This window comes from Microcaecilia unicolor, chromosome 2, assembly GCF_901765095.1.
Source record: "Microcaecilia unicolor chromosome 2, aMicUni1.1, whole genome shotgun sequence".
NCBI lineage: Eukaryota > Metazoa > Chordata > Amphibia > Gymnophiona > Siphonopidae > Microcaecilia > Microcaecilia unicolor.
In genome coordinates, this window is record NC_044032.1 from 615,984,215 (window position 1) to 616,011,580 (window position 27,366).

The window sequence follows — 27,366 nt, forward strand, 5'->3', positions numbered from 1 at the left end:
AATTACAGCTATGTCATGCAAGGTTCCACGTTAGGAGTTACGGACCAAGAAAGAGATCTGGGAGTCATCGTGGATAAGACGTTAAAAACTTTCGCTCAGTGTGCTGTGGCGGCTAAGAAAGCGCACAGAATGTTGAGTATTATTAGGAAAGGGATGGAAAACAAACACGAGGATGTTATATTGCTGTTGTATCGCTCCATGGTGCAACCCCACCTCGAGTATTATCCAATTCTGGTCGCCGCATCTCAAAAAAGATATAAAGGAATTAGAAAAGGTGCAGAGAAGGGTGACGAAAATGATAAAGGGACTGGAACGACTTCCCTATGAGGAAAGGCTGAGAAGGTTAGGGCTCTTCAGCTTGGAGTGCATTAGAGCGGACAGATGTGAAGCGTTTGTTTACAATTTCAAACAAAAACAAAACCAGGGGACACAAGATGAAGCTAGAATATGGTAGATTTAAAAGAAATAGAAAGTATTTCTTTACTCAGTGTGTAGTTAAGACTCTGGAACTCGTTGCCGGAGAACTTAGTGACAGCAGCTGGCCTTACGGAATTTAAAGGGGGTTTGGACAGATTCCTGAGGGAAAAGTCCATTGAACATTAATTTTTTTTTTTTTTTTTTGGGGGGGGGGGGGGTTGCTGGGTTCTTGAAGTCTGGATTGGCTGCTGTTGGAGACAGGATGCTGGGCTTGTTGGACCCTTGGTCTTTTCCCAGTATGGCGGTACTTATGTACTAACTTTCGGAAACCAAAATCCCCATCCTTGGGTCAGGACAGGATACTTTAACAGTAGTATATTGTACTGACCTGAGGAAGGAGGTTTTGACCTTTTGTGAGCTAATGTTAAAATTTATTAGTTCAATAAAATGGTATTTTATTTTCTGTTTTTTTTTTTGTTTTTGTTTTATTTGTGTTTAATTGTAAAGTGGTGATTGGTATTTGTCAACTTTTTCAAATATATGTCTAACTTTTTCCCCCTTTTTAGAAAGCCGTGCTAGCAGCTGGTTGTGCCAACACAGCCCATTCACTTTTAATGGACTGTCAACATTACCATGCAGCAGCCACTAGCACGACTTTGTAAAAGGGGGTCTTTATAATTATATTTCGCACAGGGGGGAGGGTTCAGTTTGTCTACATATTTCTATGCCAGAGCCGGTGGTGGGAGGCAGGGATAGTACTGGGCAGACTTTTACGGTCTGTGCCAGAGCCGGTGGTGGGAGGCGGGGCAGGTGGTTGGGAGGCGGGGATAGTGCTGGGCAGACTTGTACGGTCTGTGCCCTGAAAATGACAGTTACAAATCAAGGTAAGATATACACAAAAACTAGTGCATATGAGTTTCTTTTTGGGCAGACTGGATGGACTATGCAGGTCTTTTTCTGCCGTCATCTTCTATGTTACTATGAGGCTCATTTTCAAAGCACTTAGCCTCCCAAAGTTCCATAGAAACCTATGGAACTTAGCCTCCCAAAGTGCTTTGAAAATATGCCTCTATGTATGTTACTATTTTTAGTTCGTAGTTTTATTTTTTTTACTTTTTATTTACTTATTCTATACTGTGTTCTGTGTTTGTGAAAAGGCATGGTTTTCTGTTGGCATGATCATCTTTACTAATATAGCCTTATTTTTTAAACAGATATTCCAAACATAACACTTGTTAAAACAATACAGGGAAATATAAAGATTAAATAGGAAAAATAAGATATTACAATATAGAGGAAGTATTTTCAGACCCATCCTTAGACCATAATTGTTTTTTAATGGAGGGGAGTGGAACATTAATCCAGGAGTAAAGAAGAAGAAAAACTTAGTGAAGAAGCCTAGTGTGAAACCCATAAGCAAATATATCTATATCAGCTAGTTACTACTACTACTATTTAACATTTCTAGAGCGCTACAAAGTGTACGCAGCGCTGTACAAACACAGAAGAAAGACAGTCCCTGCTCAAAGAGCTTACAATCTAATAGACAAAAAGTAAAGCATTTAAATTTAAAATATTTAAGCAGTCAAGCACAAGAGAACAGTCACAGAAGGACAGAAGATGTTGAAGGGTGGTCAGTGTGATTAGGTGTAACTCTGGTTGGAGTAGTGGGAGAAGGTGATAGAAGAATAGAAATGGGTGAGGTAAAGTAATGAGTGGGTTGATAGGGAGGTTATATAAGACATGTCACTCTAGGGGTGGGTGGGTAGAGGGGTAGGGTGGGTGGAAGCAGGAGAAGGTATTCTCTGCAGCCTATCTGTGAGATGGAAAATGCTCTCTGAAGCTGCTGCTATAAGTTGTTAGTTTTCTCTCCCTGAAAGAGATCCAAGCCACACCCACGAAGTTCAAACTGTCAGTGGGGAGGGTGAGGGGAGGAAATGGCAGTGCTTGATGAAAAAGAGAGCTCAGTTTGATAGGAGATATACTATAGGATGTCATTCTGAGGCCAGGCTAAGTCTAAAGCAGGAGAAGGTATTCTCTGCAGCCTATCTGTGAGATGGAAAATGCTCTCTGAAGCTGCTGCTATAAGTTGTTAGTTTTCTCTCCCTGAAAGAGATCCAAGCCACACCCACGAAGTTCAAACTGTCAGTGGGGAGGGTGAGGGGAGGAAATGGCAGTGCTTGATGAAAAAGAGAGCTCAGTTTGATAGGAGATATACTATAGGATGTCATTCTGAGGCCAGGCTAAGTCTAAAGCAGGAGAAGGTATTCTCTGCAGCCTATCTGTGAGATGGAAAATGCTCTCTGAAGCTGCTGCTATAAGTTGTTAGTTTTCTCTCCCTGAAAGAGATCCAAGCCACACCCACGAAGTTCAAACTGTCAGTGGGGAGGGTGAGGGGAGGAAATGGCAGTGCTTGATGAAAAAGAGAGCTCAGTTTGATAGGAGATATACTATAGGATGTCAGTTCTCAGAAGACACATTCCCCCTAGAGAGATTCTTCAAGTCCAGAAAGGTTGTTAATTGATCTGGAACAAAAAAAACACATAGTTGACCCCCAAATTAGCGTACTTGTCTTGTCATTCACAAGGATAAGCCAATAGAAAGGAGGCCCCCAATTTTTTTAACTTCTCACTTAATCGGGAATTGTTTTCTCCGTTCTTGTTAGTTAATTTCTTATTGTGCGTTAGTTCCATAGTTCAAATCGGATTAGAATAAGACTCTAGACCACAACATATATATGATAACAAAACCAAACTAATTCCCATTATTTCTTAGACATATATTCTGAAAACATTAAGGTCTTTCGACCCTTCTTAAAACAAGTCATGAGATGGTAAAAACCATAAGTTATTAGGTAAAGATTTCCAGAATTTAACTGCTTGGTACGCAAACAGATGCATAATCTCTTTTCAAAGTGATATCCTTATGGCTCGGAAAGTCAAACGAGAAAATTTTGAGTATTCTACAGTTTTTCACCTAACGCATAGTGCATGAGAGATATCAAATAAAATGATACTAATCCATTCATAATTTTCTATAGAAAACATCCCAATTTAAAAGCTGTCTTAACTTCAACTGGGAGCCAGGAAAATAAAACTTATTTTGTAGATCATGCGAAACGCCACATTTTGGATTGTCTATTATTTTCTCAGCAGGTATTTTGGAAGTCCTATGTAAACAATATTACAACAAGCTAACCTACTATGAATCATTTATTTATTCGGCTTTATTAACTGCCTTTATGAAGAGATTCACACAAGTTGGTGTACTTCAGGTATAGTTTAACAGCATAACAATAGTAAAATGACCAAGAATAAACATACATACAATAATGAGGTAAACTTGAAAACATTCAATTGAACTACTGTGCAACGGTCTCAAAAGTATACACATTTTACAGCACTGTAATTCAAATACCAGAGATATAATAGTGTTAGCATAATACTAATGATACACTTAATATTTATTGATTGAACTATGAGTCTGAACTGATCAATTGATAGGAATTTATGAATAACCCTTAATCTTCTTATGATATGTAAGGAGTTCTTAACAAGAAGGTTTATCTGAGGTTCCAAAGTCAATCTATTAATACCCAATATCTTTATAGATACATTGTAAAATTTTCATGATCAATAATCACTTTAGATTTCACTTCCTAGGCTGAGTTAGTCTCTATTAAAGAAATTTTGTTTTTTTCTTTATTTAATTTCAAATAGTGAGAGGACATCCAATAATTGAAAGACAGAAAGAATTTGAATTATACATTTCTTCTAAATCAGTAGAAACAGGGATATAATAGTAATATCATCCACATATATATAGTTCTTATAGCCTTCTTACTCCAGAGTCTTCCTAATGATGACATCAGGACATTAAACAGAACCAGTGATAATAATGAGCTCTGAGGTACCTGAAGGTAATGACCATCTTTCTGATGTTATCTTGAAATTTAACATAATGTCTAGTAGTAAAAAAAAAACCCTGAACCAAGTCAAAACATTCCAGTCACCAAACTTGCCCAAGATTTTTAGCAGAACTGCATGATGAACCAAATCAAAGATGCTAGGTAGATCCAGTTGCATTATAAGAGCACCTTCTTTCCTATTAAGAAGATTTCTAACATAGTCAAATAGTGCAGCTAACAGGGTTTCTGTACTGTGGTTTATACGAAAGCCTGATTGCGAACCATGTAGTAAATCAAACTGATCAAAATAAATTTCCAGTTGCTTGGTTATGAATGCCTCTTATTAAATTAAGGAATAGACGCAACTGGTCTATAGTTTGCCACATCTCCTTTTGAAGCAGAAGAATTTTTTAATATAGGTGTTAAAACAATATTGGCAAAATTTTCGGGGAACCTACTATTAAGTTGATCATCGCTCCATTTGAAGTAAAACTAAAAACTTTAAGGGTACCACTTTTATGAAATAAGTTGGACAATTGTCTAAATAATATGATTTTTGTAAATTTCAAAATTAAAGAATCCAATTCATCAAACTAGACCTTGTTAAAAGTACTCCACATACAATCTACTAAGTAGCACCCAACCAATGGAAGATAATCATACGGTCTATCCTTAGAATTACCATGTGTAAGTAGTTGCTCAAATAGTGAGCAAACCTTCTTTTGGAAGTAAGGAGTCTAAGTGATCAGCTTGCGGTAATAATGCTTCTGATTTCTTTTGGTAGCCTTGGTTGTGTCTGTGAGAAAATTGATAAAAGTTCTTCTCACATTAGACATATCTCTATTATTTCTGAGAAATACTTTTTCTTGGCATTTGCAGTAGCGTTTAACTTTATAAACATTTATAGCCCTTCACCAATTTTCCTTATTTTGATGTGATTTATCGTTTCTCTATAATCTCTCAAGAGTTCTACAATTACGCTTCATCTTTATTAAATTAACCGTAAACCATTTGTTACTCAGATGCTTAATTTTTCTCTCACATATTGGAGCTATATTATTTAAAACCAGTTCACAATAGTTGTTCCAGTCATTCAGCCAGGCACTCTGCTCATTCTTGGGTAGTGGAATTTGCAATAAATATCATTCCAAAATTGAGTTTGATCAATTTTTGACCTGCATTGTTTTATTATTGGAAGTGCACATAGTGGTGTGATCATATTCTGTGATACTGATGACCAATATATATATTAAAAGAAGCCTGATAGTGATCTGTCCTGATAACTTGAGTCCACTTGATCAACTAAAGTTTGACAGTATTTCCTGTAAGGGTGTCTTTTCAGGCATTCATTCTTATACCTATGAGAAATCTGCCTTCTGTTTCTGATTATAGCCTCAATAGCGTTGGACATATAGTTTGCACAGTCTAAAAGCACATTTAACTGCCATTTTCCAGGATCAGCTTAGTTTAAAGTGTTGACTAGTAAACCATATGCTATCAAGACTAATTTAACATTAAAACCACCCACAATTAAAAATATTAAAACCAATAACTAGAACCGATCCTTCTTTGGTTCCATAATACAAATTTGACAATATATTGACTAAATTTGTAAAGCTACACAAATTTCACAATGTACTGACTAAATTTATAAAGCTACATCGTAACACTTAATCCATGCTTCAGCCGCATGCCTTTGGCTTGCGCCTTAGGCTGTGTGCCACGGTTTAAATCCCCAAGACAGAAGATGGCCACGAAGCAGGATGTGTGAGAGGAGCGCTTTCTTCAAACACTACAAAAATATAACTTTTCCTCTAACAAGCATGCCGAAAAGGAAGGGTAAGCCTAAGGGACCACCCCTCCCGAAGCTAACTACCCCCTTACCAGGACAGTCTTCAATCTCCACATTTTTGGTTTCGACCCCGAATACGGGCGTTTCTGCTACCGGGGCAAGGAAGAGCCCCGGTCAGGAGAGCGATTTTTTTTGCTCAGCCCATTAGGACTTGCAACCCCTCCTCCTCTGCAACCAGATGGGATCATTGTATCAAGTATTGGAACAGAAACCAGCTCGAAGGGGCAGAAGGACTCGTCAGTGGAAGCGGTAGACGAAAACATCTCTGAAGTTGTGGAGGCCGAGCTGAGACTTCCAGGAATGGCATTGGGGGAGACAACGGCAGAAGGGATTATAGGTTTACAAGAGGAAATTTCCTTATGTGCCAGGGTGATTCATCCGCTTGTTAGACCCCTGGAAATCTCGTTAGAATCTATCTGGACTGCTCTTGAATCTTTGCATAAGGTTTGTGCTTCCTTTATATCTGTTTCATTAAATAATGCTACTCGAGTAAGAAATTTAAAAGAAAAAATTGAAGGTGTCTTAATTAAACAATCTTCTTTGGAAACAGATATGGTTAAATTACAAGAATAGCAAGCTCAAATCTCTGGAGATCGTTTATTACATTGGAAAATAGAAAATTTAGAGAATTTCTCAAGAAACTTAAATCTTCGTATACTAAATTTTCCACATTCTCAATATGTTACTCCAAGAGATATGTTCTTCAAATTTCTGAAAGAGATCTATAAATATTCAGAACAATCTCTTCCACCTATACAGAGACTTTATTACTTAGAAACAAAATTAAAACAACAAAATGTTCCAGTACAACAAGATAACTTAATAGAAACATTGGATATAACGGACTTTCTGGAACATTCTAAAGAGGAAACTGAAACTAGAGCAACCTTAATTGTTACATTTGTATTTTTTCAAGATAAAGAAGCCTTATTAAGACTTTATTTTAAGAATATTCATCCTGAATTTAAAGGAAGCAAAGTTTCAATATTTCCTGATATTTCTAGATGGACACAACAGAGCAAGAAGAAGTTTCTGGATATGAAACAAGAATCTATTGGGATAAATGCTCGTTTTCAGCTGAGATTTCCTTGGAAATGCTTAGTACTTTTTAAAGATAAGAGATATGTTTTCTTTGAACCAGAACAGTTGCGAAATTTTCTAAATATGCAAAGTAATAAGGAGATCCAGATGTGAAGCGGTTCAATTGATAGGGGTAACCTCCTGCTCAGTTCCCTTTGACAGAACTAAGAATATTAGACCAACTTCCTTTGGTATATTATTGAATTTTCTCTCAATTGTGGACTGTTAAAACCAATAATTTATTTTTGTATTAATACAATGTTTCTTCTTGAAGAATGTTATTGGAGTATTGGTATATCTGATCAAAGATTGTATCTTTGTGTTAAATGAAAATCAATAAAGAAATTAAACACAAATCCCCAAGATATCTTACGTCAGCTGTTGAGTAGGCGGATCTTCCGGGCCCAAGACAGTAAAGAGCTGCCCACCGAACTGAGATTGTTGATTTCAAAAGTAAAGTCTCATGATTTTAAATCTTGCTCAAAAACAAACAAGACTAATCAAGTAGATCTTTCAGTTATTGCAGAAAGATTCATCGAAAATTGTAGACAGGTCTTTAATCTGTTCTTCTTTTTCTTTTTTTTTTTTGATAATTGAATCACAGCCCCTGTGAACTCCTCTGTCTTGTTTGCGGCACTGGGAAGATAGAAAATTTTATTATTAGGGGGAAATAGCATCCTGAGGTAAATTCAAATTTTCCAACATTTTTTTTTGAGTTCCTAAGGAGATAAACCTGGGGTCCTTGAAAATCTAACTCCCAAAGATTCAGCGTTCTATTAACATTTTCCAAGTTCAATCTTATGATGTATCAAAAGTTTATCCTTCAAAACCACATTTAATGTTTATTTAACATCAGACAACTTGATTAATCTGTTCAGCTGAATTTATCTTAATACAGTCCAAAGGTAATGCGAGAGAGTCAACTTTACTCACTAAAGTTGCTAGTTGTGCAGATTTTTCTACCGTTAAATCAAGCCTTTGAATGGCTGTCCAAATCTTCTCCAGGGTTACCACTGTGAGAGCAGCTTCTTGTACTACTGTTCTCTCCCTCTTGACGGACTGCTCTATAGGTCTAGCTCCCTCACTGCTATTTGCCGATGCAACGGGCTCTGGAAGATCCCGGATGTCGGACACTGGAGGGCTGACTGTCAGTGGGGAAAACGCATCCAATGCTAGCGAACTGTATGCTCTCTCAGACAAGCTTGCAGTCAGACCACCTTACTTCTTTTGTAGTAGTTTGAAGTAAACGCGCCAAATTTTGCTGGAAAGGAGATGAAGTACTTGCCTGAAGGGTAAGGCTCGAATCACTCCCTTTTAGTATGCATCATTATTCACAGTGGAAAATAGTAAATCCCAGCAAAGAAATCAGAGACACACTCTAACAAATACTCATGCTGCCATCTTGGCCACACCCCTCTCCCTCCACCAATCTGATTTATTTAGTTTTACAGTGAGTGTATTGATGATCTGATACTCACTGCAGTGTTTATGATGCTGCCTTTTCCTAGGTACACCCTTGTGTGACTGGTGGATTATTACAAAAATAATTTTTTCATATAGAGTAGAGGAGTGTTAAAAAAATTATCATCTCCAGGTGTCAAATATGCTAGGTATGCCATTGGCTGCTGCTGTATCAGCAGTGGGGGCAAAAACAGAGAAAAAGGTTGTGGGGCCACACTGTTCTGTTCGGGGCTCCAGTCCCGCCTTCCTCTGACACAATTTTCTATTCCAGGGCAGAGCCGGCAGCCATGAGTGGGAACATTCTGGCCCTGTGATCTTTCTTTGTTTTTGCTGCCACTGCTGAAGCAGCAGCAGCAGCAATGGTGGCTGTGGCAGGTAGGTGTTGGGTAGGAGTAGGCAGAGCCTGGTGCTCCAGTGGCAGTGGGGGGTGTCTGCTGGGGTGGGGGGAAGAAAATGGTTAGATGCTGGATGTTGGGGGTGTGTGAAAAAGAGTACAGATGCTGGATGGAAGGGGGGAGAGAGGTGATAGACGATGGATGTAGGGGAGAAGGGTGGGGACAGAAGCTGGATGGAATGGAGGACAGAGGTGGAAGATGCTAAATGTAGGGAGAAGAGGAGGGCTAGACACTGGATGAGGGGGGGAGTGAGGGGACAAATGCCTGATGGAATGGGGGAGAGAGGTGGTAGACTGTGGATGTAGTGGGTAATGATTAGTACAGACACTGGATGAGGGGGGAGAGGGGACAGTTGCCCGATGGAAGGGGGAGAGGAGGAACAGACACTAGAGGAGGGGGAGAGAGGGGACAGCTGCCAGATGGAAGGGGTAAGAGAGGAGGCAGATTCTGGATGGAACTTGGGAGAGAGAGGAGTTAGATGCTGGATGGAACTGGGGAGAGAGAGGGGGGGGCAGCCCCTGGATGGAACTGGGGAGAGAGAGATGGGCAGCCCCTGGATGGAACGGGAGAGGGGGAGAGAGGGGGGTCAGACTGGATGGAACGGGAGAGGGGGAGAGAAGGGGGTCAGACTGGATGGAACTGGGGAGAAGGGGGAGAGAGGGGGTCAGACTGAATGGAACTGGGGAGAAGGGGAGAGAGGGGGGTCAGACTGGATGGAACTGGGGTGAGGGGGAGGGGGTCAGACTGGATGAAACTGGGGAGAGAGAGGGGGTCGGACTCTCTGGGTGGAACTGGGGGGAGATGGGGGGGTCGGACTCGCTGGGTGGAACTGGAGGGAGAGAGGGGGTCAGACTCTGGGTGGAACTGGGGGGGAGAGAGGGGGCACTCTGTGTGGAACTGGGGAGAGAGAGGGGGGCAGACTGGATGGAACTGGGGAGAGAGAGAGGGGGGCAGACTGGATGGAACTGGGGAGAGAGAAGGGGGCAGACTGGATGGAACTGGGGAGAGAGAGAGGGGGGGCAGACTGGATGGAACTGGGGAGAGAGAGAGGGGGCAGACTGGATGGAACTGGGGAGAGAGAGGGGGGCGGACTCTGGATGGAACTGGGGAGAGAGAGGGGGGCGGACTCTGGATGGAACTGGGGAGAGAGAGAGGGGGAGCAGACTCTGGATGGAACTGGGGAGAGAGAGGGGGGCGGACTCTGGATGGAACTGGGGAGTGAGAGAGGGGGGGCAGACTCTGGATGGAACTGGGGAGAGAGAGGGGGGCAGACTGGATGGAACTGGGGAGAGAGAGAGGGGGGCAGACTGGATGGAACTGGGGGGGATGGGGAAGACTCTGGATGGTACTGGGGGGAGAGGGGGAAGACTCTGGATTGAACTGGGGGGAGAGAAAGAGAAGAGGGGGCAGACTGGATGGATGGGGGGGGGGGGGGGGGAGAGGAGGTAGATGCTGGTGACAGTTAAGAAGAGGAAAGCAGAAACAGAGACTGGGATCAGCACAATTAGAAAAAGTAAACGGCCAGACAACAAAGGTAGAAAAAAATGAATTTTATTTGTAGTTTAGGATAAAGTAGCAGTGTTAATACAGAAAATGGAAATATCTTTATTGGACTAATGTTAATACATTTTTGTCTAATGTTTGGAGACCAAACCCTCCTTTCACATGTCAGAACAGAATACCATAACAGCAGTATACTGTCCTGACCCGAGGAAAGAGGTTTGGGGTATTTTGTTAACTTACAATGATTGGAATATATCAGTTTTTGAAATTTGCATCTGCTATCTTTATATTTGCACAGTACAGGGGGACATGCTTCACTTTTTCTCTTTCTCTGGAGTTGCACTGTGGCTTTTTGGGAGTTCGGTATAATATTTGTCTACATAGTTTTATTTTTAATTTGTAGTTAATTATTTTATACTGCGTGAGGGTCTGTGTTCTGTGTATATGAAACAGACATGGTTTTCTCTTTAGTACAGATCCGTCCTACACAGTTCCAATAGGGTTTATTGATGTTCTAGTACCCATTGTGGTGTTCGTGGTGCTGTGCTTTCTTAAGTAGGTGCTTGTTTTGTGACTCTTGAAAATTACACTGCTATTATGGTTTGGTAGACTTGCTCTTTAGGTTCTGAGTGACATTTGTAATTTTTTGTATTACATAAGTACATAAGTAATGCCACACTGGGAAAAGACCAAGGGTCCATCGAGCCCAGCAACCTGTCCACGACAGCGGCCAATCCAGGCCAAGGGCACCTGGCAAGCTTCCCAAACATACCAACATTCTATACATGTTATTCCAGGAATTGTGGATTTTTCCCAAGTCCATTTAGTAGCGGTTTATGGACTTGTCCTTTAGGAAACCGTCTAACCCCCTTTTAAACTCTGCCAACCTAACCACCTTCACCACGTTCTCCGGCAACAAATTCCAGAGTTTAATTACGGGTTGGGTGAAGAAACATTTTCTCCGATTTGTTTTAAATTTACTACATTGTAGTTTCATCGCGTGCCCCTAGTCCTAGTATTTTTGGAAAGCGTGAACAGACGCTTCACATCCACCTGTTCCACTCCACTCATTATTTTATATACCTCTATCATGTCTCCCCTCAGCCGTCTCTTCTCCAAGCTGAAAAGCCCTAGCCTCCTTAGTCTTTCTTCATAGGGAAGTCGTTCCAGCCCCGCTATCATTTTCGTCGCCCTTCGCTGCACCTTTTCCAATTCCACTATCTTTCTTGAGATGCGGCGACCAGAATTGAACACAATACTCAAGGTTCAGTCGCACCATGGAGTGATATAACGGCATTATAACATCCTCACACCTGCTTTCCATACCTTCCCTAATAATACCCTATTCGCTTTCCTAGCCGCAGCAGCACACTGAGCAGAAGGTTTCAGTGTATTATCGACGACGACACCCAGATCCCTTTCTTGGTCCATAACCCCTAATGTGGAACCTTGCATGATGTAGCTATAATTCGGGTTCTTTTTTTCCCACATGCATCACCTTGCACTTGCTCACATTAAACATCATCTGCCATTTAGCCACCCAGTCTCCCAGTATGGCTGGTATTGTGTTTTGGAATTGAATTTAGATCGCAGCTTTTCAGTAATAGCTCAAAGTAGGTTACATTCAGGTACAATAAGTATTTTCCTGTCCCTGGAGGTCTTACAATTTAAATTTTACACTTGATTCAATGGATGGTTAAGTGACGTGTCCAAGATTTCAAGGAGTAGCAGTGGCCTCCCCGTTTCTCGGCCTGTAGCTTTCTTGGGTAGGTCTAATACAGATAGCACATATTCTCTATATTAGCTGTACCTAATTTTTGATAACCCAACCGCTTACTAAAGGCTAGTTGAGCTGAAGGCTGGTGGCCATTTGACAACCTTCCAAAAACGTTGATAAGTAAATTTTACGGTTTCCAGTAATCTCAGGATTTCTGTTATAGTGCTGCTGAACATCACTATTCACATGGCCAGCAGGATGGCCAGCAGGAAGATGCTGAATGGGTGAACTAGGCCTGATAGAGCCAAGTATTAAAGTACTTGTGTATATTTCCAGACTACTGCAAATACTTTTCTGTTTAATATGCCTTCATTTTTTGTCATGCATTATTTTGAATTTTTGGTACATAATTCCTTGGTGTATTAGTGTGCATAATACCATCAGTAACAGTAGTACTGGGGGAGGTAGCTGGTAGATAGTGAAGGGGCCTGTTTTCAAAAGTGCCCCTACTGACTTTTTTGTTGTTAAAAGTAGTGCTTATACAGAGAGAAGCAGTGTTCCCTCTAAGCTGTGCTATTCATCCGCTGAGTAAAATTCAGAGTAGCTATAAACATAGTTAAACTACAGGCCAACAAGGAAGAAAGCATGCAGAGCATGGCTCATGGAATTCTTTTCAGCCTCGCTTTGAGTGTTTACATATGTGAGTGTGTTATCTGTAAGAAGTGCTCACAATGTAATGTAACAGAAAATATTTGCTCATGTCGACTTCAGTCCTTGGAGAGGAGAAGTTGGAGCAATGTTCCCTCAATCTTCCTCGCCTCCCGCAATGTTTAGTACCTTATTTTTCTCCTCCAGGGCGGCGATACTCCAATCAGCCCAGCACCAAAAACACTGAAGCTAGCAGGCACAGGGGCCTTGAGCGTGAAATGGGGGAGGGAGCAGGCAGGCCTTCAGCATGCACAGATGCTCAAGGCTCTGCGCCCACTGGCCTCTATGCTTTTGGTGCTGTGCTGGTTGGAATATGGCCACACCTGGGGAAGGGAGGTAAGGCATTAAACATGTCGTGGGGACAGGGAGAAGTGCTGGAGACTATGGGGGAGGGGAAGAGAGAAATACTGGACACTCTTGTGGGGGTTTCAAAGGTAGGGAAGAATGCTGGATGCCATGGGAGGGGTTGACTGGAATGTTAGATAAGGGGAGATGCTGGAGCTGGGGGCGGAGCTTGACCCCCCCCCCCCCCCCCTAACAAAAAGTTGTTCACTCCCCCTGCTGCAACCAAAGTTCATGTTTTCTATTTAAACACATCTTGAAGGGACAGCAGATTTGGACAAGTAGTTCTTTAAAGTCTTGGTTGCTAGCTTCCAGTCATTCTACCAGTCTACTTCTTTCCTGAGATTCTCAACATGGCTCAGTCCCTAATAAAGAATTTTATTGGACAGTTAGGGCATGTCATAGACTTTCTTCCATGGTATACGGTTCTCTGCTACTCCGGAAGAGGGCTCCTCAGCTTGGAGTTTCCCAGTCAAATCACAGTTTTTGACTGATTCATTCTGTTAACAAAGACAGCTAAATTGCTTAGTCTAACAGGAGTTCTCTACAGCTACAATAAATCTTCCTCGAGTTGAACTTTAAACTTTGTATTATAATGAGCAGGTGTGGGACTGCTGCATAGGAACTTGCATCCATGCTCAGAAAACATTTGTGTTATGAGCTCTGAGAAAGATGTTCCATGCTGATTTTATCCTGCTCTCTGTGGAGAGCAACTGCTTGCTTTGCCATAATTTGATTTGGAAATAGATGAAGCAGCTAAATGAGACATAATTAGGCAGAAACGTCTTAATAAAGTTGACCCTTGAATGATGATATTGAGACTGTTTTCTGTAATTGAACCCAAAATATGTACCTGAGAGCAACAAGGCAATTGAATATTTTTCAACATTGGGTTACAACATAAAATCAAATTGAAGTTTTTTGATCCCTACTGCTCCATTCTTTTAGGGATTGAATTCCAGTTTATTTTATATTTGCCAAGCTTTGATTTAATTTTGTTACTGTTTGTTTATTGAGATTTATTAGCTGCCTTTATGAAGAGATTCACCCAAGCTATTTATGTATTTATTTATTTATTGCATTTGTACTCCACATTATCCCACCTTTTTGCAGGGTGTCATTACATAATCTTAGATACAGTCGGTAATAATCTGGAGGTAGAAGAGGAATAAGTTAGAAGGTGTTAGGTAAGGTCGTGTGAGGGGTATTTTAAAGCATTTGGGTGGTATAAGGAGTGATTTGTTTCATTATAGATTATTTTTGTAGGTCTTGTTGAAGAGATGTCTTCATAGATTTGCGAAAGCTGGTTAAGTTGTCCGTGGTTTTCAGGGCCATGGGTAGTGCGTTCCATATCTGTGTGCTACTGCTTTCATCATAGACCTTTTCTAACATTGTGAGCATAAATATTGGTGACATAAATAATAGTGACATACAATCCAGAGCTGGAAAATCATAAGAGATCTACAACCTATACTCCAGGAGGATGAATTACTGAAAGAGATATTCCCATCCCCACCAGTACTGGCCTTCCGACAGCCACCCAACTTAAAACACAAGCTAATCAGAAGTAAACTTCCATCACAGACTGAAAAGGAACAGAAGGGCACACTTCCCTGTAATTTATCCAGTAGCAAACTATGCCAAAATATTTCACAGGACCCCACAGTCATCCACAAAGAAAAGATATTCAACATAAAGGGATCTTTCACTTGCTCATCTTCCAATGTGGTATATATCATTCAGTGTAAAAAATGTAACGAAGGATGCTATATTGGAGAAACAGGCCAGATGCTTAAGACAAGATTCAATTTACATAGACATCACAAGAACAATACTGGTGCCAGTAGGGCTCCCACACCTGTTGGTCAGCATTTTACAGGACCAGGACACTGTACCAGTGACTTCACAGTGAGAATCCTGAAAGGTAACTTTAAAACCATACAAGAACGTAAGACCTTTGAAGTCAGAATGATTGAATATTTTAACACCCAACAGAAAGGACTTAACAAGGATCTGGGGTTCCTAGCCCATTATAAACCATAAAGCTGTATTTCTCTGTTGATCACCCCATCCCTCACCTATCCACACCCATCCTGTTAGAATATCAATGATATGCTTTGATGTCCCCATGCATACCTCCTACCCACCCCCATCCTCCCACTCTGTCAGACTGTCATAGTAATGCTTGACTGTTTTCACTTATATACACTGTCAGCTAACACATTTGCTTATTTCCGATCTGACGAAGAAGGGCAACCTTCGAAAGCTAATCAAGAAATGTATTAAGTTATGTCCAATAAAAAAGGTATCATCTTATTTTCTTTTCCATGTTTTATTTTGTTTGATTTCTATTGATAACCTTAAGAGTGGACTAACACGGCTACCACACTCCTCTACTTGAGCATAAATATGAAATTTAATACCTACCCGACTCAACTTCGCCTATAGATGTTAGTGAGAACTGGAAACAATAGAGAGCCATGGGGGGGCTCAGATTTGGAGGTCAAGAACCTGTTTTGTAGTCCTCTAACTAAAAAGGAGTCCCATGTCATTTGCATGATATTCTCCATCACAAAAGTTTTTTTTTTTTTCATTAGTCCTGCTTAAACGCACACTCACTAATGATCGTGAAACTATGATCACCTTTAATAATCCAGAACTGATTTATTTGTATTTGGTGTGTGTTTGTTAAATATATATGATAAAATAGCCATTATAGTTTAGCTACAAACAGTGTATGTTTGTTTTCTTTATGACAGTCTGTGCGGTGGCAGTAAGAAATTGCTTGGAATGTCAGCATCATTTGCAGATGAAATCGGATGGGGAAAGTGCAACAGGCCAGAAAGCAGCACAGAGCCTGATTGGGACAGGGAAATCTACAACAAAGGCAAGTGTACCACACAAGAACCATAATATGCTCTGTATTCAGTGCTCCATTTGCTCTCACTGTTAGCATGCAAATGGGAAATAAAAGCAAGATGTTCTAGTTTGACAGAAATTCTAAATCAGTTATTCAGAGCCATTAATATTCAGATATGCGGACTGTTAGACTTTAACCTTTTAGGTTTTGTTAACTCCCTTAGGGCCCCTTTACTAAGCTGTGCTAGAGGCGCGCTATTGCTTTTAGTGCGCGCTGTGTAGCACTATTCCTGTGGGCACCTATATATCACACGCTAATTTTGTGCACGCGCTAAAAATGTTAGTGCACCTTAGTAAACAGAGCCCTTAATCTCTTGCTTTTCATTCCAGCCATGTTCTTACTAGTGGTCATTAATATCTTAGCTTGCTTTTTGTTCTGTTCAGTTTTTCTGAAGTGTATCTTATAAATTGTATTTAATTGGTGGTATATTTCTTCTAGAGTCGGATTGACATGGTGATAGGTGTCATTTCTCCAGTTCGAGACTTTGACAGGCTTTTGCAGGACATGGATATAAACAGACTCAGAGCTGTAGTCTTCAGAGATATAGTGAGTTTTTAATGTATACCAAATAAGTTACTGTTTCCTTATTGCCATGATAGGGGGTGTGAAATGCAGGGCTGCCGGGAGCCGGGCCCGGGACAAGGCCGCCCCCCCCCCCCCCGAGGGCGCCACCCACCTGAGATCGCCGGGCCGCCCACCCACCCGAGGTCGCCAGGCCCCCCCTCCACCCGCTATCGGGCCGGGCCCTTGGAACTAACCTTAAGCCTCCTTTCACTTTGCAGCAAGCAGCGGCAGGGCAGACCTCTCCTCCTTCCTTCCATGCCCCGCCCTCGCGGTCGTTACGTCAGGCGAGGGCGGGACATGGAAGGAAGGAGTGGCCTGACCTGCTGCTGCTTGCTGCGAAGTGAAAGGAGGCTTAAGGTTAGTTCTGGGAGTGACAGAGGGCGGGCCAGGCGGCAACAGAGGGCGGGCCAGGCGGCGGCGCCGGGCTTCCCTAGAGACCTGGGCCCCGGGACTTTTGTCCCCCCTGTCCCTCCCTCTCGGCGGCCCTGGTGAAATGTTACACCTTTCTCTGTATGCATACATTCGGTGCTGGTTATTTCGTAGGCAAGCTGTCAGAATGAAGCATCAGAATCTGAACAAGGAAGATTGTATCATGTATTTGAGGGCACATTGTGGGGGGGGGGGCGGGGGGAGAGAGAAGATACAGTATAAGAGTGGCTTTTCTGCTATTTCACTACTGGACATGCACAGTAGTTTCAAGTTTGTTTCAAGCGAACTATCTGAGCAATACACAAATATAAACTATCAAAATCGAGAATGAAAATGAACTACATGAATTCGATAGGAAAGGGATAGGCAAGGAAAGAGTGGGAGAACTATAATATTAAAATAGTGATCAGTCAATCAGAGAGAGAACTTTCAGTGTGGTTTGTGCCCCACTCTTGGGAGGGGAGAAAGCAGGAGTGGGCAATATTTGGATGTATGTAGAAACTAAATACCAAAGGCATTACGAAATAGAAACGTCTTTAATTCTTGTTTAAATTTTAGATGAGAATGTTCTAAGCTTAGAGATAACGTCAGGAATTTCCAATGTGTGGGAGCTACTAGCCAGAAAATTCTTGCTCAAATGGTATCCAGGCCAATGATATGGAATGATGGGACCATTAAACAGTTATGTTGGAAGGATCTGAGGGATCGTGGGGGGGTAAATAGGGAATCAGTAGGCAAGAGAGGTATGTAAACATTTAAAAAATAGTTTGGGGGGGAGGGAAGGTATTGGTGAAGGAGGGATGGTAGGAGTACATGTTGTGGGATGGGATAAGGGAGGGGACAGTTGGATGGGATTGGGAGGTATCCTGGTGGAGGTCTTACCTATGTGATGGGTTTTAAGACAAGCAAGTGTACACCATACTTCCTAGAGAAGGCTAGATAGTGGAGGTCAGCAGTTGAGGCACTGGCTGGGATGCCTCAACTGCTTTGAATGGCATGAGTGTCTTACTGTTTGCCATTTTAGATATAATTTTAGATATATTAAAAGAATTAAATAACATGGGGCATTTAAGTGGTATCTCATCACCTATTAAATGTCATAAAGTTTTACAAGCCTTAATTCCTTAACGTCCCTCTGGACTGGCCTATAACCTGACTTGATGGGTTATGCACTCCTTCTAGCAGGTGTAGACGGAGAGCTCTGACTCTTGTGAGCCAATAAGAGCCCTCAATCTAGACCTAGTTTCAGTATTTTCCTTCTCCAGCAGGTGGAAGGAGGTGAACCCTATAGTCTCCCCTCTCTCTCTTCTTTGTATTCTCTCTTACTGCTTTGTTTAAAAAAAAAAAAGTGAGAAAAGGCTATCTAATATTAGGGGGCTTGGCTGTTTAAGATTTATTTTCTGTGCACCGGTGGAAGAGTGTTTGAGCCTGGGAAGAGGCAGCCACATTTTGTGTGTCAAAAAAAAAATAAAAGACACGAACAAGCAGGGCAACTTTGTCTCCATTGGACTTGGTGGCGGTTTTCTTTCCCAGTGTGGCTTCGACTGTCGGTAGCAAGTTTTTGGTTCTTTAATAAAAAGAAGAAAAGAGAATGCTTAGCTGAGCTGCACTATGTCAGCACCAAGGACTCGGAGCGAGCGGGGCATGTAAATATTGTACAGCTCTGGAGGTTTCATCTGCGGCTGGCCCTTCTCACTCGGCTTCTCCTGCAGCGGTTACTGTCTTTGGCACTCAGTGCAGAGAAAACAATCTCTGCTGTCTTGGCGGAAAAATTGCCATTTTGACCTCTTCTGATGACTCCATTCAGCAGAACAGTTGGCAGTGATGCTGCAGGAGCAGTCAGGACTCCTGGAGGGAGATTTACCTCCTGAGTTTGTCCTCCAAATGTACCAAGCTTTTTTATTGAAAAAAATCGGGACCTGCTTCTGCTCCTTCAGGATGAGGCTTAGGTAGGCAGGTGGCACCTGCAAAGAGAGCTAGGGGGTCCTGGGATCTGGAGGAGGATCTAGCCACTGATCCAGATCTGGACATGCCCTTTCTGGAGGAGGCAGATGTGTTAGGAGAGGAGCAGTTGTTGGAGGACCCCAGTCCAGCAGACCTGGGGTGGAATCTTTACTCCCAGGGGAAGATTCTTTGGTTGTTAGAATTTTTCACAAGGAGGATTTGTAGGAACTCATTTCTTTGGTGGTAACTACATTACATTTTGAAGATTTAGCAACCCATGGCCATACAGGGCCATAAGGTGGATCTGTTGGTTAAGGGCATTAGACGTCTGGGTAAAACTTTCCCTATACACCAGGATATTAGGGACATCATTCAGGCCTAATGGGATGTGCTGGATTCTCCTTTTTGTCCAGCTCGCTCTATGGTATGGCTTTATCCAGTTCCAGATGTGGACAAGTCCCTTCTTAAAATGCCATTAGTAGATGCGGTTGTCTCTGCTGTGACAGCGCAATAAGGTCCCTGTTGATGGAGGCACAGCTCTTAGGGATGTTCAGGATCGCAGGATGGAGGCTTTCTTAAAGAGTAGTTTTGACTTTTCTTTCTTAATGGTTCAGACGTTAATCTGTGGTTCCTTGGTGGCTAGGACTTGCTTCCATTGGGCTTAAAGTGTCTTGGATAGAGCTTTGGATGATTTGCCTTTGATTGACGCAGAAGTAGCTAAAATTGAGATGGGTTCCACCTTTTTAGCTGATGCTTTGTATGATTTACTGAGGGCATCTCCATGGCCTTAGAAGTCGCAACGTGATGTTCTCTTTAGTTAAGAGGCTGGTCCGCAGATGTGACCTCTAAATCTAACCTGAGTAAATTCCCCTTCCGGGACACGTTAGTTCACTGTCTTGGTGATACTAAGGTCCCTCGCCTTCTGGAAGACCAGCCTAGTGAGTCGGGACATAAATCACTTCTTGGCCACAGTCGAGGGTGAGATTTCAATCTGTTTCGGACAGAGGTGCTCAGAGTCAGAGGTTTAGGTTTTTCCAGATAAATCAGTCCTTTCGTGGGTCTCAGAGAGGTGGAAGGGAACCCGTGGCTTCATTCCATCCCCAGCCCATCCAGGCCAATGAAGGTGTTCGGTTCCAACCTTTGATACCTGTTGGAGGTGGACCAAGATTATTTGTTTATTTTATTTATTTGGATTTATTTACCGCATTTTTGAAGGAATTCACTCAAGGCAGTGTACAACAAGAATAAGACAAACATACCACTGATCAGTGGGTGTTAGAGGTTATTCGAGAAGGGTATGCCTTTCTTGAGTCTCCCTGTCAATCTCGTCTCAATGCGGGCATGGTCCGGGACACACTAACAAGTCTTCTTGAACTCCAGGCTGTTTGTACGGTTCCTTCCTCAGAAGTCAGGCATGGCTGTTATTCCATTTACTTTGTAGTTCCAAAGAAAAGGTGGTCAATTGGACTCTCAAGCTCACCAGTTTTCATATGGAAACTCTTCGCTTGGTGATAGCCGTCAGATCGGGAGAGTTTTGACCACACTGGGTTTGACAGAGGCCTATCTACACATTCTGATTTGGGCCATGCACCAGCGGTTTCTTCGTTTTGCGGTTTTCAGCCAGCATTTTCAGTTTCGGGTGCTTCCGTTTGGACTAGCTACAGCTTCCTCGCATGTTCACCAAGGTCATGGTGGTAGTGGCAGCAGCTCTCAGAAAGGATGGTATTTTGGTTCATCCCTATTTGGACGACTGTCTAATTCAAGCAAAGTTGTATCAGGAGAGTTTGCAGGTCATGGACCAGGTGCTCCAGTTCCTTCAGTTTTTTGGTTGGGTGGTCAACTTCCACAAGAGTTGCCTGGTGCTGTCTCAGACCTTTGAGTACTTGGGGGTGTCTTTTGAAACTACCCATGGTCGGGTTTTTCTTCTTCGGGGCAGAATTCTTAAGTTAGTCTCAGATTCAGGCATTCCTGCGCAGAACCATTGCTTGCGCTCGGGATTGTCTGCAGATTTTGGGCTCTATAGCAGCGGCGATAGAAGATAGTGCCTTGGGCCAGGGCACAGTTGAGATCTCTACATTCACCCTTCTGTCCCAGTGGTCTCCACAGACGGATTCTCTGGAATTGAGATTGCCTCTGTGGGCTTGGGAACACAGCAGCCGATGTTAGTGGCTACGAACAGCCAGTTTAACCAAGGGGATGCTTCTGGATCTGCTGCAGTGTACAGTAGTCACAACAGATGCCAGTCTCAAGGGCCGGGGAGCTCACTGTCTGGGGTGTTTGTGCAGGGTCTTTGGTCTCCTCTGGAGGTGTCCTGCTCTATCAACCTCTTGGAAACCAGGGCAATTCGGTTAGCTCTGGAAGCATTTTGCTCACTGTTGGTAGGCGAGTCGCTGCACATCCTATCAGTCAACGCAACAGCGGTAGCTTATGTCAGCAAGGGGGGATGAGAATTTGCCAGTTGCAGCAGGAAACAATGAGGCTCATGGCGTGGGTGGAGCTTCAACTGGCTGCCCGCCTTGGCATGCCATATAACAGGGACAGAGAATGTTCAGGCAGATTTTTTCAGTCATCACATCCCTGGATCCAGGAGAATGGTTTCACTCTGAGGGCGTTCCAAGTAGTAGTGGATCTTTGGGGACTACTGATCATGGATCTATTGGCCATAAGTCTCAGCGCAAAGGTGCCTCACTTCAGTCGCAGCCTTGGCCTTCAGGCCTTCTTTATACATTTCCTCCGTGGCCACTCCTGGGATGTCTAATCCAACGGATCGAGGCACACGAGGGTCCATTGATATTGAGAACTCTAGACTTGGCTCCGCATGCCTTGATATGTGGATCTCGTGCACCTCCTTGTCGACTGTCCACTCTGGTTTCCGGAGCCTCCTGGGCTTCTGGTCCAGGGCCTGGTTGTTCATCCAGACCTGGCTTGGTTTTGTCTTATTTGGCTCTTGAAGAGGCTCAGTTGACGAAGAGAGGTTACTCTTCCAAGGTAATTTCCTTAATGCTTTGATCGTGGTGTCAGTCGACGTCTCTGAATTATATTAGAACTTGGCGTATTTCCGAGGCTTGGTGTTTTGATTGGAACATTTCTCCCTTGTGAGCTTCTGTGGCAGAGCTCTTGGATTTTTTACTACATGGGTTTGATAAAGGCTTGGCATTCGCTTCTCATAAAGTACAAATTGTGGCTTTGTCTTACTTTTGGGGGCGCATGCAGGGAAAGTCTTTAGCTAGTCATCCAGATGTCTCACATTTCTTGAAGGACATAGGTCTCCTATGTTCTCCCTCTAGGGCCATCTTTCTGGCTTGGGACCTTAATATGGTTCTTTTGATGCTTACTAGTTCTCCTTTTGAGCCATTGGCATCTTGTTCTCTTAAGGATTTGATGCTCAAGACAGTATTTTTGGTGGCCATTTCCTCAGGTAGGAGAGTATCAGAGTTTCTGCCCAACAAGATAAACTCATTTTACATGGTAGTCACCATTTTTGGAGTTTTCTAAAGAGCAAGTGGGGTTGCATCCCCATTCCTTCTTTTCTTCCTAAGGTCCTGTCATGGTTACATCTCTCTGTCAGTAGTTTTGCCTGTCTTTAGGTTCTTCCTCCGCTTCTGAAGACCAGCGAAGATTGTGGATTCTTGGTGTCAAGAGTCCTTAAGCACTATCTAAAAGCTATGGAAGAATTTCACTGTTCAGATTGTTTCTGCTCATTGGAGGTTCCCAAAAGGGGTTAGCAGCTTTTAAGCCCACCATTTCTTGGTGCTTTAAGGAATTGATAGCTGCTGCTTACCTTCTCTCTGGGAAGCCAGCCAAAGCCCACTCGACCAGAGGGCAAGCTACTTCATGGGCAGAACACTTCTGCACTTGGTGCCGCCTTTGGAAATGTGTAAGGCAGCGACTTGGTCTTCCTTGCATTCATTCTCTAAGCATTACAGATTAGAGGTGCAGTGCTGTCAGGAAGCAATTATTGGTGCGAGGGTTCTCACAGAAGGTTTGCTGGGGTCCCTCCCTTAAGAGTACTGTTTCGTTAATTCCCATCAGTCAGATCCTGGGCCAGTCCAGAGGAACGCTAAGGAAGGAGAAATTTGCTAATTTGCTTTTCTGTGGTCCCTCTGGACTGGCCCAGGTCCCACCCATTTCATTGTTGATAGTACTGAAGAGCGGTTGATGGTTTGCTTGTTATTGTTGGATTGGGGATGGAGCTGCTTTGTGAGTTTACAGTTTCTTTATTATTCAGAAAAAAAAGGCATGGATTGCCAAATGAACGAGCGAATGTGCAGCAACATTGTTAGTTTTGCAGAAAGTACATTCTTATTACAGATTGGTGGCAGTTCAAGTTCCCGGTGGCACAGACTGTGGTTCTTTCTTTTTCAATACTGAATCTAGGTCTAGATGGCCAGAGCTGCTGTTGGCTCACTAGAGTTCTGTCTCCAACTGTTGGAAGGAGTGCATAACCCATCAGTCAGATCCTGGACTGGTCCGGAGAGACTAAAGGAAAGCAAATTAGTAGGTAAGAAACTAATTTCTCCAACAGCAAGCCACAACAGCCTATCTTCAGGAAACATATTTAGATACTATAGGACTTGAAAAATGTAAATGGTGAGTGGGAGATTACTTTGAAGCTCCGGCAAGAGATAAAAAAAGCAAGTGTCATTATATTGATTCAAAAGGGCATGCAGTTTACTCCACACCGGGTTATTAGGGATGAGATAGGTAGATTCGTGATTTTACATTAGCCACTGAGCATCAAAATCTAGTGTTAAGTAATATCTATGCTCCAAACACTTGTAATAAGATTTTTTTTTTTTTTTTTTTACAAACAAATGAACTCCTCCAGGAATTTGATGCAATTCCATCAATAGTGAGTGGAGATTTTAATGAGGTTGGGACCCTTTATTGGATCAATCTCAAGGAAAGTGCCGGGGAGGTAATCATAGCGGGATTCCCTTACTTTATGATATTCTGGACCTGGTGGATGTAACAGTTACACACAAAAATATAGGAGACTCCTATATGTATAGCGTCTCATATGAGATATTCTTTTTAATGTAGCGGAAAAAGCCTCAATCCAGGCATGTACTCCTTGCGTTATACAACTTTAGGGAGCACTGCCCGATCATCACTGGCTTAAAACCCTCTGCTAAGTATCCCACTTCTTTTTCAAATAAATTTATCAAGGGTTACTTAGCTGGCTGCTGAAAGAATTTTCTGAGCAGTCTCATCTACAAATAGTCGTTTGTGACCCATCCACGGCCCGACTTCGGCCCAAGTTTCGCCTCATTTCTCAGGGTCAGTGGGCTATTCAGCTGTATTTCAGACAAAGCTGTGTTCGCTTCGGTGTCACATAGTAACATAGTAGATGACGGCAGAAAAAGACCTGCATGGTCCATCCAGTCTGCCCAACAAGATAAACTCATTTCTGCCAGTTGTGTATACCTTACCTTGATTTGTACCTGTCTTTTTCAGGGCACAGACCGTATAAGTCTGCCCAGCACTATCCCCAGGCACCAGCCCCGCCTCCCACCACTGGCTCTGGCACAGACAGTATAAGTTTGCCCAGCGCTATCCCTGCCTCCCAACCTCCAGTCCCGCCTCCCACCACTGGCTCTGGCACAGACCGTATGTCTGCCCCGCACTATCCCCGCCTCCCAACCACCAGCCCTGCCTCCCACCACCAGCTCTGCCACCCAATCTCGGCTAAGCTCCTGAGGATCCATTCCTTCTGAACAGGATTCCTTTGTTTATTCCACGCATGTTTTAATTCCGTTACCGTTTTCATCTCCACCACCTCCCGCGGGAGGGCATTCCAAGCATCCACTACTCTCTCTGTGAAAAAGTACTTCCTGACATTTTTCTTGAGTCTGCCCCCCTTCAATCTCATTTCATGTCCTCTCGTTCTACTGCCTTCGCATCTCCGGAAAAGGTTCGTTTGCAGATTAATACTTTTCAAATATGTGTGGAGAACTTTACATCTGGTAGAATGAGACTATACGCATTTATCCAGGGCACATTCCACCATGTCCAGAATTGGTTATATTATGACCTCTAAGTCTATTTTCACATATGTAACTATGGCAGAGATAGTTTAATGGGCACTATCTGACTATGCAATGGTAAACATTGAATTGATATTTCCTGGGTCTACTCCTGTTAATTTTCCATGGACGTTCCCATTTCGACAGCATGGGGATGAGAGGTTCTATGAATTTCTGCTACAGAAATGGAAACTATACAGACACAAATGAGGTTCATCTTGACAATCCTCTCCCGGAAAGTGACGGTGCTGAGAGGGGAGATCATTGCATATACAAGTCACCAAAGAAAAACTAGGAATAGAGAAATATTACAGCTAGAGCAGAAAGTGACTGGATTTAGGAATTTATATGGGAGAAATCATAGCAATATGGGTACCTATGTCTCCTTCACATTTTTCATTTTTCAATTGGCAAGAATTGGACAATCCTGGAAGTTCTTCGAATTTTTTCCTCTTCATACTGGTTGAAATCAAATTTTTATTGTATTCTTTTTAAGTGCCATTTCTCCTCGTCTCATTGCTTTTGTTTGTCAGCCTGCCAGATTTTGCTTTTCTGGCTTTCACACTTCCACAGATGATGACATAATGCAAACTTGTACCATATGTGTGAAGCTGAGCATATCTGGAATTTTTACAAAACAAAAATTGCCATTGCTATGAAGAATTATTTGATAACTTGTGCACAGGTAACACGGCTGATTGGATAAATGAATATATTCCAAAGCTGTTTATCCCAGTAACAACTCTTTGTGAGGCATATTCACCAGCAGGCATTAGTGTTTTGTGATGTTTGTGATAAGATCTGTTCCTCGTGCAGCAGAGTTGCGGATTGTACTGAAGAAAAAAAACGCTGACAAATGTGCAAAACTTAGATGAAGAACTGAAATTTCTCTTTGCAGGAGGACAGTAAACAGGCTCAGTTCCTAGCACTGGCTGTGGTATACTTCATTTCTGTCCTTATGTATCAAAATACAGAGGACATTTCTGGAGCCCCAGAATGAGAGAAGACGACCTCAGCACAGCCGCTCATTCAGGGCTACAGAAAATGGAAGTAATGCAGCATCTCCAGGTTAGAGCTAAATGTTTGTGATAAATGGTAGTGAAATACATTGTTGAAATATGTGGTTTCTTTAAAATAAGTTCTACAGTAGTAGAAATTTTAGCCATTTTTATCTATACATTTTATTTAAAAACAGAATATTAAATAGTTCTATTGGTGTTTTATATGTAGTCTGACTGAAATCCTAAAAAGAAAATCAGCTTTCATTACTTTGATGATGGGATATAGCGCTGAAGCTGGTGTAGTATACAGGCAATAACATAATCACAACTGATTAACATTCAGGGTCTATCTCCTTTGTCCCTCACACTGGCCTCTTTAGAGCAGGGATTTTCAACCTGGTCCTCAGGACACATCTAGCCAGTCAAGATTTTGGCATACCCACAATGAATATGCTTGAGAAATTTCCATATAATGGAGGTAGTGCAATCAAATTTATCTCATTCTTAAAAGAGGAGACTGATTGTGTTCTTTGGACATAAAGGAAGTGCATACCACATAGAGAGAAATCCCATCCATTGCAAGTATTCAGATTTTTAGTAGGGAAATATCACTACTGGTATCGTGTTCTGCCATTTGGCTGCTGTTTTATCTGTATGTTAATGCTATGTCTAACCATGGTAGCTGTGCACTTACAGAAACTGGAGGTGCACCTTTTTTCTTATCTGGGCAATTGGATAGTGAAGATGCCATCTTGTGAAAGAGCCCAGAGGTCTCTAGGTATGACCATCTGGGTTCTGTAGTCATTGGACTTTGTCGTAAAGGACCCAAAGCCACATTGAGACCATCACCTGAATTGGAATTCATAGGAGCTCTGCTAGATATGACTAATGCAAGAGTCTTTCTTTGACCAGGAAGTATTACAACCATAATATATTATACAGAAGGTGAACATGTTTTTGCCCTGCCTCCTGAATTCCTCTATTATTGTGTATGTCATTCTGAATTGAATGGAGGAGTAGCCTAATGTTTAGTGCAGTGGCTTGAGAACCATGGGAACTGGGTTCAATTTCGCTGGACAAGTCATTTAACCGTCCATTGG

General features: G+C 42.4%; 1 protein-coding gene across 1 annotated transcript in view; it reads left to right on the forward strand.

Moving 5' to 3' along the window:
* The window catches only part of LRBA (LPS responsive beige-like anchor protein), a 1,257,537-nt gene that overhangs the window by 262,124 nt on the left and 968,047 nt on the right, over positions 1-27,366 (forward strand). Inside the window, 4 exon segments of the mRNA XM_030191657.1 lie at positions 16,142-16,269; positions 16,741-16,848; positions 26,164-26,247; positions 26,249-26,333. Coding sequence (XP_030047517.1) covers positions 16,142-16,269; positions 16,741-16,848; positions 26,164-26,247; positions 26,249-26,333 — 405 coding nt within the window.